Here is a 15,082-nt window from a genome sequence, read left to right on the forward strand (position 1 = left end):
ACGTGGCTTCTTTCAGGCTCAATTATAATAAGGATCCAGTGGAAGCTGCGTACGTAAAATGTTCATGCATATTAGAGCTAACTAACATGTAGAGATAAGCAAAAAGATAACGAAAGTAGACGATATACACACACTTGAAGTTGTATGGAAGTAGTATGAAATCCTTGAATGTTTGTTTGTCTAGGAAATTGTATACTTCCACCAAGGTTTTCTCCGGCTCTAATTGTATCTGTTTTTGGTTAACTATAGATGGATCCATGAAGCCTATATGTAGGTACGCCTCTCGTCGCCACGTCTGAATTAGCATCCTACATAAAATGGAAGATGAAGTTAGTACGGTGATGCACGCTAAAATTTACATGTAGAGATAAACGGACACTTATAGAACTCATGCACTGATCCGAGAGACGTCCAGGGTATCATGATGGTACACTTCGTATATCTCCTTGAAGTCCGATTTTACCTTCAGGCCGAACATCTCCCTCGAGTCGGCGGATGCCATCATGTACCATTGATGGAATGCGTACATCTTTGTTGATAGCTTCCGTACCAACGAAGGCCTTACAAGAGGTTTGCCTAGCTCGTAAGGCCATCTCGGCTCAGGGGGCGGTGCAGTTGGCGTCTCAACTTGCCCTAAGCATTCATCAAGTGGATCAATTGACAAGATTGCATAAATATTATGTATAAGTATACCTTAATAGTGAGGTTGCTGATCGGTGCATGCAGCTCACATGTGGTGCGTTGCGTGATGGCATCCACGGGGAACCGTTGCTCCTCCATGGGTAATCTGGGCGTCTACGCATCGGGGACCCCTGTAGAAGCACAACTGCTCAAGAGGCGTTGAGAAGGGCTGGCGTAGTTTTGATTCGGCAATGCTCCAGATTGGGCCAACTCCGCAACTGCGTGGGCCACTCGATGATTGATTTCCTCCAACATTCTTTGTTCTTGTGCCTAGACTTTGGATTCTAGCATCTGTCACCAGCTCTCCTTGATCTGTTCCTTTCTTCGCTTGCGGCTTCTGTACGATGCGCTGTCACCTCGGAAAGCAAACTTCCACGGAATGACCCCGAACCCTCGGCAATGTCCTGGGTGCTCGGGATTACCGAGGGCCAATGTGAGCTCATCATTCTCTTGGTCCACCTTCAACCTCCCAGCCTTAGAATCTTCAATGTTCTTCATAAGACGTTCGGCCTTCTCACTTATTGTGTCATTGAAAATCAACGTCCCATCCTCTGGGCCCAGGGAGCCTCCATGAGCGTAATACCAATTTTTTTATCGTTCGGGCCATTCAATAGTTGCAGGTATGATTCCCCGTTTGATCAGATCTTGTTCCATCTTCCTCCATTTGGGAATTGCTGTGCCATAACCACCTCACCCTAGATGATGATGATAGCCCTTCTGACTAGCATTTGTAGTGTTGGTCAGGATCTTTTTCACACCATCTTCACTCCTCTTATATTCAACAAATGTCTCCTAGTGGTCCCTCAACTTTGGCCATGCGTTGAAGTCTAGAGTTCGGCCCTTCTTAATGTAGTGGGCATCCATCATCTTCTTGAATGTCTGGAATCGTGTAGCCATCTTCTTCAGCGTCCACGCTTTCACATCCTTTTCAATATATCCTTCGGGGAATGTGAAATGTCTCTTGACGTCTTCCCACAACATATTGTTTTCTGTCTCCGGGGGGGTGTACGGATTAGTGCTTCTACCCTTCCATTCTCTGATGCTGATAGGCACGTTGTCCCAGATGATTGCCTCGATCTGACTCACGTACTTCTTTGCTACTTTCTCGAGAGCAACCGACCTGCCCTCTTCTGTCACTTTCGTGATGACAAGCCTCCTTTCCATCACCTTTGTACGACCTCGGGTCTTCTGCCCTTGCGTTGATCCAGAGGGCTAACAATTCAAGATTCGTTAATTAGTACGTAGTAGTAACGGTGGCATAAAACAATACAAGATCAACATGTCCGCCTGGGTGCCCTCTTCATCGGTGTACGATAGTGGAAGGTTGTCGCCACTACCATCACTAGCGATTATTTGCTCCATGAGATACCTTGCGATCTCGTCGTCAGCCATTTCAACTATTGATTGAAACATACATGGAATCATACCTGACAGTTATAGAAATCACCTTAGTTATATGTACATAAGGGTATATACATGAAATCATAAAATAACATGAATCCCACAAAGTCCGGAATGTTTATACAAATTTCAACAAATTAGTAGTACTTTGTATGAATTTCTACCAAATTTCTACTAATTTATACATATTTATTGGAATTTCTAGCAAATTACTACTAATTCCTACTAATTTTACAATAACATGAATCCCACAAAGTCCGGAATGTTTATACAAATTTCAATAAATTAGTAGTACTTTTTACGAATTTCTACCAAATTTCTACTAATTTATACATATTTATTGGAATTTCTAGGAAATTACTACTAATTCCTACTAATTTGATTTTCTAACTAATATACAAATATCTATTGATTTTATAACTAATTCGTTCCCGGGGCCAGTGCCGGCGGACCTCGCGTGGTCGACGGTGCCTAGGTTGGGATGGCGGCGGCCGGGGCGGCGGGACGGCGGAGGCAGGGACGGAACTAGGTGGCCGCGGCAACGATTAATTTCTAACCTAGGCGGAGGCAAGGACGGACGTCTCTGGAATTAGCCACCATCTCCTATGCGAAGGAATGAACCACAACGAAACACGATTAATTTCTAACCTAGGCGGAGGGACTAACTAATTACTACTAATTTCCACTAATTTGATTTTTTAACACATATACAAATATCTATTGATTTTCTAACTAATTACTACTCATTTCTATTTATTTTCTAACTAAAAAATCCCTTGCTGACGCAAACAGGTGAGCTTGCGTCAGCAAGAGCGGTACTCCCGGTGCCAGTGCCGGCAGACCTCGCGCGGTCGACAGTGGCCGGGGCGGCGGGACAGCGGAGGCGAGGATGGAGCGAAGCAAACGCCGGGCGGAGGCGGCCGGTGACGAGGGGCAACGAGGCGATGCGCGCGACAGAGGCGACGACGAGGATGGAGGCGGCGACGAGGCCCCGCGACGGAGGCGGCCGGCGGCGACGAGGTTGAGGGGGTGCGACAGAGGAGGATCGAGGCGGGCCGGGGCGATGGAGGAGGAGGCTGTCTGGGCGCGGGCGAGGCGGTCGGGCGGTGGGACGATGATGGCTGGGGCAATGGGGGACGACGGCGGCGGCGGCCGGCGAGGGAGGCGGACGGGCGGCGACGGAGCAGAGCGCGGGATCTTGGCAAAATTTTGGCTAAGTGTAACTGACGTGGGGGCTAGAAGAGGCTACAGTGCCTTTTATCCCCCCCCCCTTTTATCCCGGTTCGTAATGGCACCCAGGACTAAAGGCCCTTTTGTTCTGGGTCTCATTACCAACCGGGATAAAAGGCCCCCCTTTTATCCCGATTGGTGATGGGACCCGGGACAAAAGGTTACATCCACTAGGCGGGACTGGGAGCCTACCCTTTTATCCCGGGTGCCACCACCACCCCTTTTATCCCGGTTGCCAACTATAACTGGGATAAAAAGGTACGTTCCGATAGGAGTCGAAAACTACCCTTTGATCCCGGTTGCAGTTTGCAACCGGGATAAAATGGGGGGGGCCTTTTGTCCCGGTTGCTGTTGGCACTCGGGACAAAAGGGCCTTTTCCTATTTTTGGTCTCCCGCCTGTTTTTTGGAAATGGATTTTATTTATGTTTTCACTGCATTTCAGGATGAAAAACAAAAACCTTCACATATTTTGTACATGCAAAAATAATTTAATTAGCGAGTATATTGACAATAAGTGTGATTTAGTCATTAATTCTATACCAATTCATTTAGCCTCTAAAATATTTATTTTACTACATCGCTGTGATCAAGAAATTATTCAATTAAATAATTTCAACACGCAAAAAAATCCATGTATGTATGTGGTTAACATTGTTCATGTTTATCTAATAAATCTTCACCTAACAAATTTAAGAACACATGAAATCATACATAGGGTAAATTAAAAATTGTATCAAGTACTACACAAAGGTCATGTAAATTTAGCGCATTACAATACAACGTTGTAAAATTTCTTCTTCACAAAAGTTCCTTGATCATGATCGCGGCGTAAGTACGGAGCCTCTTCTTTGGATAGAAGGATGCTTGGATCAACTTCAACTGCGAATGGAGGCATGCCATCAAACTGATCATAATCATCTGATTGGTCTGTTTTATCCTCGACTCCCACGATTTTTCTTTTACCTGGAAGAACTATGTGGCACTTTGGCTCCCATGTCTCTTTTAGATTTCTCTTGGGTTTGCTACACATGTCCTTCACATAGAACACCTGATGCACATCATTGGCAAGTATGAATGGGTCATCACTGTATCCAGTCTTGCTCAGATCTACTATTGTCATTCCGTACTGATCTTTGGTTATGGCAGTTAGCTTCACCCAATTGCAAAGAAATAGAGGGATGTACAATGGTCCGTATTCGAGTTCTCATATCTCTTGTATGAAACCATAATACGACTCCTTGCTATTATTTCTATCCATGGCATCTATGCGGACACCACTATTCTGGTTCGTGCTTTTCTGGTCCTGGGCTCTCATGTAAAATGTATAACCATTTATCTCATAGCCTTGGAATTTCACAATTGTGCTTGCAGGTCCCCTGGCTAACCAGGTAAGCTGTGGGTGAATCTCAGAGTTACCCATAAGTTGTTGGCGCAACCAGGAGGGAAAAGTTTCCATGTGATGACGGGTAAACCAAGCATCGGATTTGGTCGGGTTTTTGGAAACTACCATCTGCCTATGCTGCTCGATATACGGAGACACAAAGGATGACTGTTGTAGAATAGTGTAGTGTGCCTTGTCGAACAAATCAGTATCATTGCTGAAGCTTGATTTCCTTCCAAGGGTGCTCATTCCTCGGAGCCTCCCCTCGTGGCGTGAAGTTGGAACCCCAATCGAGTCAATTGAATCAATAAAATCAACACAAAACTCAATCACCTCCTCTGTTCCATATCCCTTGATGATGCTTCCTTTTGGATGGGCATGATTAAGAACATAGTTTTTTAGGACTGCCATGAACCTCTCGAAAGGCCACATATCGTGCAGGTATACAGGTTCGAGAATACCAATCTCTTTTACTAGGTGAACTAGTAAGTCCGTCATAATATTCAAGAAGGATGGTGGAAATAACAACTCAAAACTGACAAGACATTGCACCACATCGTTTTGTAGCTTTGATAGCTTGGATGGATCGATTGCCTTCTGCGAAATTGCATTGAGAAACGTGCATAGCTTTACGAGCGGCAACCGGACATTTTCTGGTAGAACACCCCTCAGTGCAACCGGAAGCAACTGGGTCATCAACATGCGGCAGTCATGGACCTTGAGATTTGTAAACTTCTTTTGTTTCATATTTATTATTCCCTTTATATTCGAGGAGTACCCAGACGGGACCTTCATACTATTTAAGCATTCAAACATGCTATCCTTCTTTTCGTTGCTGAGAGTGTAATTGGCAGGACGTAAGTAGTGTTGTCCATTATCTCACTTTTCCGGATGTATGTCATCTTGTTGCCCCATGGCTTTCAAGTCCTGTCGTGCTTCCAATATATCTTTCGAGGTCCCATATACATCCATGAAGCCTAGCACGTTCACGCAAAGATTCTTCGTCAGGTGCATCACGTCTATTGCGTTGCGAATATCTAGGATTTCCCAATAAGGTAGCTCACAAAATATTGACCTTTTCTTCCACATGGGTGCATGTCCGTTATCGTTATTCAGAACAGGTTGGCTACCAAGACCCTTTCCAAAGACTACATTTACATCCTTCATCATCTCGAAGACACGCTTTCCATTGCGGTGTGTAGGTTTTTTACGATGGTCTGGCGCCCCTTTGAAATGCATTCCGCTCTTTCTCAGCTAGTGGTGAGCAGGGAGAAATCGACAATGACCCATATAGACGACCTTCTTACAGTGCTTTAAATACATACTGTCTGTGTCGTCTAAACAGTGGGTGCATGCCCGATATCCCTTATTTGTCTATCCCGAAAGGTTACTCAGTTCAGGCCAGTCATTGATAAAGATCTCTTATCTATCCTCATCCCACACACATACACCTTCTTCCTTCCAGAGCTATAAAAGGTCATCAACCAACGTTCTTAGGTACACGTCAATGTTGTGGCTGGGTTGTTTTGGGGCCTGGATAAGCGCCGGCATCATAATGAACTTCCGCTTCATGCACAGCCAAGGAGGAAGGTTGAACATACATAGGGTCACAGGCCAAGTACTATGGCCACTACTCAACTCACCGAATCGATTGAATCCATCAGTACTTAAACCAAACCTTATGTTCTTTGCTTCACTTTCAAAGTCCGGGAATGCTCTATCAATTGATCTCCACTGGGCCCCATCTGCGGGGTGTCTCAGTATCTCATCTTCCATACGTTCTTCTTTGTGCCATCGCATCAACTTAGCATTCGCCTTGTTCCTGAACAAGCGCTTCAAGCATGGTATTATAGGGAAATACCACATCACCTTCGCGGGAACTCTCTTCTTGGGAGACTGCCCCTCAACATCACCAAGATCATCTCATCTGATCTTATACCGCAGCGCTTCGCAGATGGGACAAACATCTAATTTCTCGTATTCATCACCACGATTGAGGATACAGTCATTAGGGCATGCGTGTATCTTCTGAACATCCAATCCGAGAGGGAAAATAATCTGTTTAGCTTCATATGTTGTGGACGGTAATTCATTATTCTCGGGAACAATCTTCTTGACAATGTTCAACATCCCCTGAAATGCCTTATCGGACATACCATTTTTTGCCTTCCATTGCACAAATTCTAGTGTCATACCTAGTTTTTTATGGTCCTGCTGGCAACCTGGGTACAACAATTTTTGATGATCATCTATCATGCACTGCAACTTTGCTGCTTCCTTCTCAGTTTTGCAATCTCTGTGTGCATTTCGAATCACCTGACCGAGGTCATCAGTAGGGCCATTTTCTGCAAAGTCATCTTCATCAGCCTCGCCCATTGTAGTACCTGCAAAAGCTTGGCCTGCAACCCAGTCCGGAATGGTGTTATCTTCCTCCTCCTCCTCGCCATCTTCCATTACGACCCCTCGTTCACTGTGCTTGGTCCAAACCAAATAGTTAGGCATGAAACCGTATTTAAACAAGTGGCTGTGAATAGTCCCCTAGGAATCCTTTAAATACTCCTTCTTGTTATTGCATTGGAAGCATGGACAACATACGAACCCATTCTCTGGCTTGTTCTCTTTGGTCACTTCGAGAAAATAATGCAAGCCATCAATAAACACCTTGCTCCACCTGTCTGCATTATACATCCATTGCTGGTCCATCTACATCGCATTACACATGAAAATGGATTACACTTGACAATGGATTACGCGTGAAAATTGATTAAAGATCCAAACAACATGGTACAATACAACAACATGAAGATCCAAATACACATCATCTCGTGAGCATGTCCTCAACTGGGCAACTGGGCAGCACCGCACTTCGTCATGAAAGAGATTCGATTCTACGGAAAACAGCACATGGTCACTATGTCCGTATCCACTCTTTCTCGTAGAATCGAACCTCCTTCTTGACATACGTTGCTACTCGGCGGAGAACATCCTCGCCGAGATGAACACGGTATGCAAGTTCAACAAGTATGGATTTGAAAAACCTTATTAAATTTGATAAGATAAACCGTTTAGACAAGGTAGCATCATTCTTATACCACTGCAAGAATGCATACTATATATGTCACATCAATCTCCCTCACATCCCTCACAATCTAGTTCAAAATACCTCTCCATTTTCTACTTCATCACATTCTAGCAAATAATCTTTCCATCTCCAAAGCATAAATCAAAGCATAACACGAGGATGAAGTACCAAACCTTCACAACACTTGTGTTGGCTGAGTGAAATTCCCACGAAAATGAGGGAAAAAACTTCGGGCAGCACCTCCCTTACTTCGGCACCACCGGAGAGTAGGTGAAGCTCAGCTCTTTGTCTATGTGCTGGACTGGCTCGGACTGGAGGAGGAAGAAAGGTCTCTGTCTTGGTATATAATGGGGATGATTTTTTATCCCGGTTAAAAACTCCAACCAAGACAAAAAGGAACACCTTTTATCCCGGTTGAAAGTTTACTCCCGGTTGGAGGCTCCAACCGGGACAAAAGGGTAGCCCTTTTATCCCGGTTAAAGCCTCCAACCTGGACAAAAGGGTGGCCCTTTTGTCCCGGTTGGAACTTCCAACCGAGACTAAACTTTTTATCCAGGTTGGAGGCTTTAACCGAGATAAAAGGTCCACCCTTTTGTTCCGGTTGGAGCCTCCAACCAGGACAAAAGGGTGCCGCCACCGACGCGCCAGAACTAGCCATTGCAACCGGGACTAAAGGGGGGCCTTTAGTCCCGGTTGCAATTACCAACCGGGACTAACTCTCCCCTCCATTTTTGTCTACTGTGGCGCACCCTCTTTTATCTCGGGCCAACTTTAAACTGGGACAAAAGGGGACGTATCGAAAGCCAATTCTCTACTAGTGCCGTCAGAATCCACAAACTAGATGTTTGTCTAAAGAATGAGAAGTTTGATAATATTCCCGCAAAAGACCAGCCAACGGAGCTTCCAAATCTGTCACGGTCAACCATGTTGCGACTTGCGACGGAGTTGTGGCTGGATGCCGAGCCTGGGGAAGACAAGAAGTGAGGAAGACGGAAACTCGGCAAGCATCTCTGTCGCCTGCATGGTCGCAGGTGTTGGATCTAGAAAAAAGTACCGAGGAAAAAAGACAAATATGATTGATGGGTCCATGGGTATATATGATTCATAATAAAGAGGATAATGACACGATGTGGGACAAGGGTTTGCGACGTGCTCAAGAAAAAATGATCAACCGAGGAAGAATTAATGTAACCTTTTCCAGTCTATTTTAATCAAATGACTCGACCCTTATAGATGCCACGTAATTGATACATGATGGTGTCAAGGAGAAATCCTTTGCTCAGTTTTCAATACAGTTTATTGAAATGGTTTTTTTAGTTTCAACCTTCAGAATGATAAACTACAGTTTCCAAAATCTGTAGAATTTTTATTGTGGAAAATGACGTATCAATTCCTAAGCTTATCCTTCCGAAATGCAAACGTACAAGATGGATAAATGTACGGAGGCATTTAGGTCCCTGCAATGCCACGAATCACCACGGATCTAACTCACTTCTTTCAGTGAATTCTCTTCGTTATATCCGTTGGTTCACATCATTACCAAGGTATGCTTGAGACTTGATTGTAAAACGCTTGAGTTCTTCCGATAACCTATGTTACCAACAGGATATTCGGGCTGTTGTTCAAGAAAAGCATCTGGTATTCAACAATTTGCAGCCTAGGTACTATCCCGTACATCGTTTTGTTTTCTCTGTCCATAAAACTATATAGTCGTGCTAATCTCCATGCATATTCATTAATTTCTACCTCTCATCTATTCTAGTTACCACAGTTGAGCGAATTTAAGGAGACTACCATGCTCCCAACTGGAGGTTCCAGGTGGCCTGCTACGAGGAACTCATCATGCAGCTGGTTGATCTGCAACTTGAACGGCGTCGGCAGCTTAACGTTCTACCGCCTGCAGAAAGCAGTAACATCAATGAACTGCGAACCGCGGAGGGCGCGCAGGCAGATCAAAGTGCTCCGAGCCCTCGACCAGGCCAAGACGCAGTGGTACCACTTCACAGCAGTCGTGATCGCCGGCATGGGCTTCTTCACGGACGCCTACGACCTCTTCTGCATCTCCCTCGTCACCGACCTCCTAGGCCACATTTACTACCCCAGTACGGTCTGTGATGACAAGCCTGGCTCCCTCCCTTGTAGCGTGGCCCTTGCCGTCAAAGGCATTGCGCTTTGTGGCACCATGTTCGGGCAGCTCGTCTTCGGCAGGCTTGGTGACAACATGGGACGGAAGCGCATATATGGCGTGACCCTCATGGTCATGGTTGTCTGCTCAATCGCCTCCGGCCTCTCCTTCCACCACACCCCTAGGACGGTCATAACAACGTTGTGCTTCTTCCGGTTCTGGCTGGGTTTCGGCATCGGTGGCGACTACCCACTATCAGCGGCCATCATGTCGGAGTACGCCAACAAGAAGACCCGTGGTGCTTTCATGGCCGCTGTCTTCGCCATGCAGGTGATGGCATAAGCAACAATGGCATGTATACATTTATAGTTTGAAATCAATAATTTTTCCCTGCCCACATTCTCTGCAGGGTTTGGGAAATCTCGCTGCTGGTATTGTTGTATTGGTCGTCTCAGCGAGCTTCATGAAGACACCAGCCTACAAGACTGACATGCTGGGCCAGGCTGACTACGTCTGGCGTATCGTTCTAATGTTTGGCGCTATTCCAGCTCTGCTCACGTTCTACTGGCGCATGAGAATGCCTGAGACAGCACGCTACACCGCTCTCGTTGCCATGAACCTAAAGCAAGCTGTATCGGATATGAACATGGTACTTGACATCGATGTCAGTGACCTCACGGAGGAAGAAGATGCAAACATCCTCGCCAAACAAGATAATTTCGGTCTTTTCTCATCCATGTTCATATGTCGGCATGGATGGCACCTCCTAAGTACCACAGTGTGCTGGTTCATGCTTGATGTGGTTTTCTACTCATTGAACCTTTTCATGATTGATATCTTCACCAACCAGTCCGGTGACGCAAGCAACGAAGGCATACTCGAGCAGACAAACAAAATGGCCAAGACACAAGCGATCATTGCAGTCGGTTGCACGCTTCCAGGTTACTTCTTCACCGTCATATTCGTCGACAGGATAGGCCGAATTAGAATACAGTTGATGGGGTTCGCCATGATGACCATCTTTCTACTAGGCTTAGCAGCCACGAACGACATATGGAAGAAGTCAGGAAGTTTGCCCATCGGATTCACTGTCATGTACGGACTCGTCTTCTTCTTTGCAAATTTTGGTCCTAACTCAACCACCTTCATTGTGCCGACTGAGATCTTCCCGACACGACTGCGGTCGACGTGCCATGGCATCTCCGGTGCAGGAGGGAAGGCTGGAGCAATCGTTGGAGTACTTTTGTTCATATATGCTGGGAATAGCCTCCAACGGAAACTGCTGATGCTTGCTGCTTGCAATCTTGTTGGCATTATATTCTCTCTTTTTTTGCCCGAGTCAAAAAGGATGTCTCTCGAGGACATCGCTGGAGACATACAGGAAGATGTGGAATGTGAGTCTGAGCAGCGGTGCGGACAAATGAATTGAGTTGATTTTCCCACACACTGTGAGCACTTTTTCGAAGATTTTAATTAGTACTTGGATATATAATATTTTTTTGGCGGACATGTCCGTAGTTTTTCACAGTGCTATTGTTTGGGTCTAAATACTAGTTAGATTAGGCAAGTTATTAGATCTCGGAACACAAGCCAATAATAACAAGAAAAGATCGGATAACGGAACTAGAGGCAGTTTGGGATCGAGATTATCTCTAGCTCTAATAGAGAGAACCTCTTCCATGCTGGCGCTAAAATATCATCGGTGCAATGCTAAAGTATCATCCGTGCCGGTTTTAGGCCAGGCACAACGAAGCCAACACGGATGAGGTCGTCTAGTGGTACTGGCTTTGAAGCCAGCATAAATGATTGTTATCTGTGCCGGTGCAATAAACAACCAGCATGAATATAAGGGTTATCTGTGCCAATGGCTATAGTAACTGGCACGAATATAAAAATTATCCATGCTGGCTAGTATATATAACCGCCGGATTGGATAATTCTTATATTCTTGCCAGCTAATTTCTGCACCAGCCCGGTTCTAGAAAATATTCTTGCTACCGGCACTATTTCACAAGCACCCCATGAATAATTGTTGACTCTAAAAGAACCTAACGGTACATAACTCAGAAATCAATTGGATTATATTCAGCTACTAAAGAAGTGTTTACTCAGAAGGTACACATATATCAACAAATGCAAAAGCGGGTTTCCATTTGTAGGTACTACGCTATTTCATAGTCTGAACCTGTCTAAATCACATCTCGTGTTCACCTTCGAGTTCCTTATATCGACGAAAGCCCTCCAAATAATCTACTATCTCGAGCTACCCCTCAGTTGATTGCGGATATAAACACCGAGTGCTGGTAATACTAGAAACCAATCTCGGGCCTAGTATCCACCTTACAAGATATCCGTATTCACTAAGTGCTCATTGTGTCTATCACTACTAGAGAATCGACTTTAGATACCACCCCCTTTAGTCTCGATTTAATATCGGCTCGGGAGAAAAGGGGGTGCGTCACGGTAGGCTGGAATGGGGCGCACCTTTACTCTCAGTTCCTTTTTTGCAATCGGGACTACAGGTCACCCTTTAGTCTCGGTTAAAACGGCTAGTTTTCGGGCACCGACGGCGCCACCCTTTACCCCCGGTTGGAGCCACCAACTGGGACAAAAGCTTCAACCTTTTGTCCCGGTTGGAGTTACCAACCGGGATAAACGTTTTACTCCCGTTTAGTAATTCCAACTGGTTGGTGGCTCCAACCGGGAGTAACCACCAACCGGGACCAAAGCTCTAATCTTTTGTCCTGCTTGGATTTACCAACCGGGATAAAATCTTATCTACAAGTACCCTTTCTTCCTCCTCCACTCCTCCAGCCTGAGCCACTCCACTCCACAAAGACAGAGAAGTGAATCCTCTCCATGGCGCCGAAGCAAGCCTAGGGGAGGTGCTGCTGAATTTTTTTTCCTCATTTCAGTGGAAATTTCACCCATACAAAGTGTGGTGAAGGTTAGCTACTTCATGCTCCGTTCATTTATTATTGTTAAGCTTTGTTTTATACTTTAGAGAGGGAGAAGAATTAGTTTGTTTGTTGTTAAGCATGTAGAGGATTTGTATTTATACATGTTTTTGAGCTACAATGTGATGGATAGTTTGAATATGAGGGAGAATGGACAGTAAATGTGAGGTAGAATTGAGATTATTTCAATTTTATGTATTAGGGAAAAATTAGAGTAAATATATTTTTAATACTTATAAATTAGCCATATAAATTGTAGGTGTAATTTGATACTTTGATACTTTAGTACTTTTCAGATAGAGGTATGCAATTAGCCATTTTTAGAATAAGTACGTTATGTGGGAAATATTGAATTTTTTTAATAGTTTAGTTATTTGTAAATTAAATATGAGCTAAATATTTTGTGGTACATAGAGATGGCTTCTGATGCTGGATGTAGTGGTGATGGTGGGGGAGATCGTCGTTCCTCTCGCGGCAAGGGGAAAATCATAGTTGGCCCTCATGATAAGCCGAAAAAAATGAGTGTGTGGAATAAAGCAATGCTTCGTTATTTGCAAAGATGTCATGAAGATGCTGTTGCGGCGGGTCTAGAACCTCCTTTTGGTGGTCGTTATGCTCCACCGCCAATCCCGAGTGTTTTAGGTACACTTATAAGTACTACCATTGCAGGAGGTACAAATAAACCATATGATGATGCTCTATCAGCGAAACCTTCATCTTCGCTTCCCAAGGATGCTTGAAGTCCTTCTAGATAGTACTTAGTGGATGGTTTGTCGTGGTGTACCATGTTGATGTTGCTCTCAAGTTTAAATTTGTGTATTTCTATGTAAACTTTCAACAATATTTGAGTTTGTCATAGTGTAACATGTTGTTTGCTTCTAAAATTTTCATTTGTGTATTTCTATCTAAAATTTTAGCAATGTGATGGATAGTTTTATTTTAATTTTTGCTTCAAGAAATCCAGCAAAACCCGGCGAGATCCGATGCCTACAAGTTCCAACCGGCGAGAATAAATTTTGAAATAGAAGCAAAAAGAAATAGTATAGAATTTATGACTAGTTAAAACTTATTGTAAACAAACTTGTTAATTTAATATATTTTTGCAATTCTAAAATATGTAAATATCTTAGTTTTTGCATCCTGAAATCTAGTGAAAACATAAATCGAATAAATTTCAAAAAACTAGATGAAAAATAGGAGAAGGCCCCTATTTATCCCGGTTATAAAGTAGAACCGGGATAAAAGGGATTTTTCGATTCCCGCGTGGAAGTACTGATTTATCCCGGTTGATCATAAACCGAGATAAAAGGGGGATCCTTTTATCGTGGGTGATCATAAACTGAGATAAAAGACCCCCGCTTTTATCTCAGTTTGTATTAGGAACTGGGGTTAAATGTCCTTTAATCCCGGTTGCAGTTACAAACCGGGATTAAAAGGGGGTCCTGTATAAAAGTTACAGCGTCTTCTACACTCCACCCGCCCAACACTTAGTGAAATTTTCACTCGTCGTCCTTGTCCCGCCCGTCACCTGCCTCCGCTGTCGCTGCTCCCCGTCGCCGCCGCCGGCCCATCCTATTCACCGGCCTCCTCCCTCTCCGTCGCCGCCACCATCATCTTCGCCCGCAATCATCGCCGGCCTCCTCCACCGTCCCCATTGCTGCCACTGGCACGTCCATCCCCATCGCCGCGACCTCCGCACGTGCCCCTCATCCGGCGCCACCTCCTCCTTGTTAGTGTAGCCTTCCCCGTCGCCGCGACCGCCGTCCCCGTCACCAGCCGGCTGGCCGCCTCCCCCATCGTCGCCGCACGCCGACGCGCCCATCTTTAACTCCGGCCATCCCCCCAGCCCGAATTAATTTTAGAACTTTGGTAGATTACTTCTAATTGTTTGTGGAATATAGTTGTATACTGCTAATTAATGCTTAGAAATTAATTAATGCTTTAAATTTTTTGTTGAAATGCTTAGGAATTAGTTGAAATTTAGTACAATTTGTATATTACATTTTGTATGTTACATTTTTTATATTATATTTTGCATAGTACATTTTGTATGTTACATTTTGTATATTACATTTTGTATATTTCAAAATAATTTGTTGAAATGAATTTTTTTTCATGGTTGTTCTATATATGATTTCATGTACAAAGTAGTTGAGATCGATGGCAGACGATGAGGCTAGAAGGTATCTAATGGAGCGGATTATTGCTGGTGATAGTACTTCTA

General features: G+C 44.4%; 1 protein-coding gene across 1 annotated transcript; it reads left to right on the forward strand.

The window, feature by feature from the left end:
* The first annotated feature begins 9,555 nt into the window (after positions 1–9,555).
* Positions 9,556–11,421, forward strand: LOC117865035 (putative inorganic phosphate transporter 1-13). The gene is made up of 2 exons (XM_034749111.2): positions 9,556–10,231; positions 10,311–11,421. Exons 1-2 carry the CDS (start codon positions 9,572–9,574, stop codon positions 11,328–11,330), a joined length of 1,680 nt encoding a protein of 559 aa, XP_034605002.1. The 5' UTR covers positions 9,556–9,571; the 3' UTR covers positions 11,331–11,421.
* Positions 11,422–15,082: the final 3,661 nt, after the last annotated feature.

This window comes from Setaria viridis, chromosome 7 (assembly GCF_005286985.2).
Source record: "Setaria viridis chromosome 7, Setaria_viridis_v4.0, whole genome shotgun sequence".
Taxonomy (NCBI): domain Eukaryota; kingdom Viridiplantae; phylum Streptophyta; class Magnoliopsida; order Poales; family Poaceae; genus Setaria; species Setaria viridis.

Coding starts and splice junctions, on each gene's coding strand:
- LOC117865035 (XM_034749111.2), top strand. CDS start 9,572: ATGCTCCCAACTGGAGGTTCCAGGTGGCCTGCTACGAGGAACTCATCA. Junction 10,232..10,310: donor CCGCTGTCTTCGCCATGCAG/GTGATGGCATAA, acceptor CATTCTCTGCAG/GGTTTGGGAAATCTCGCTGC.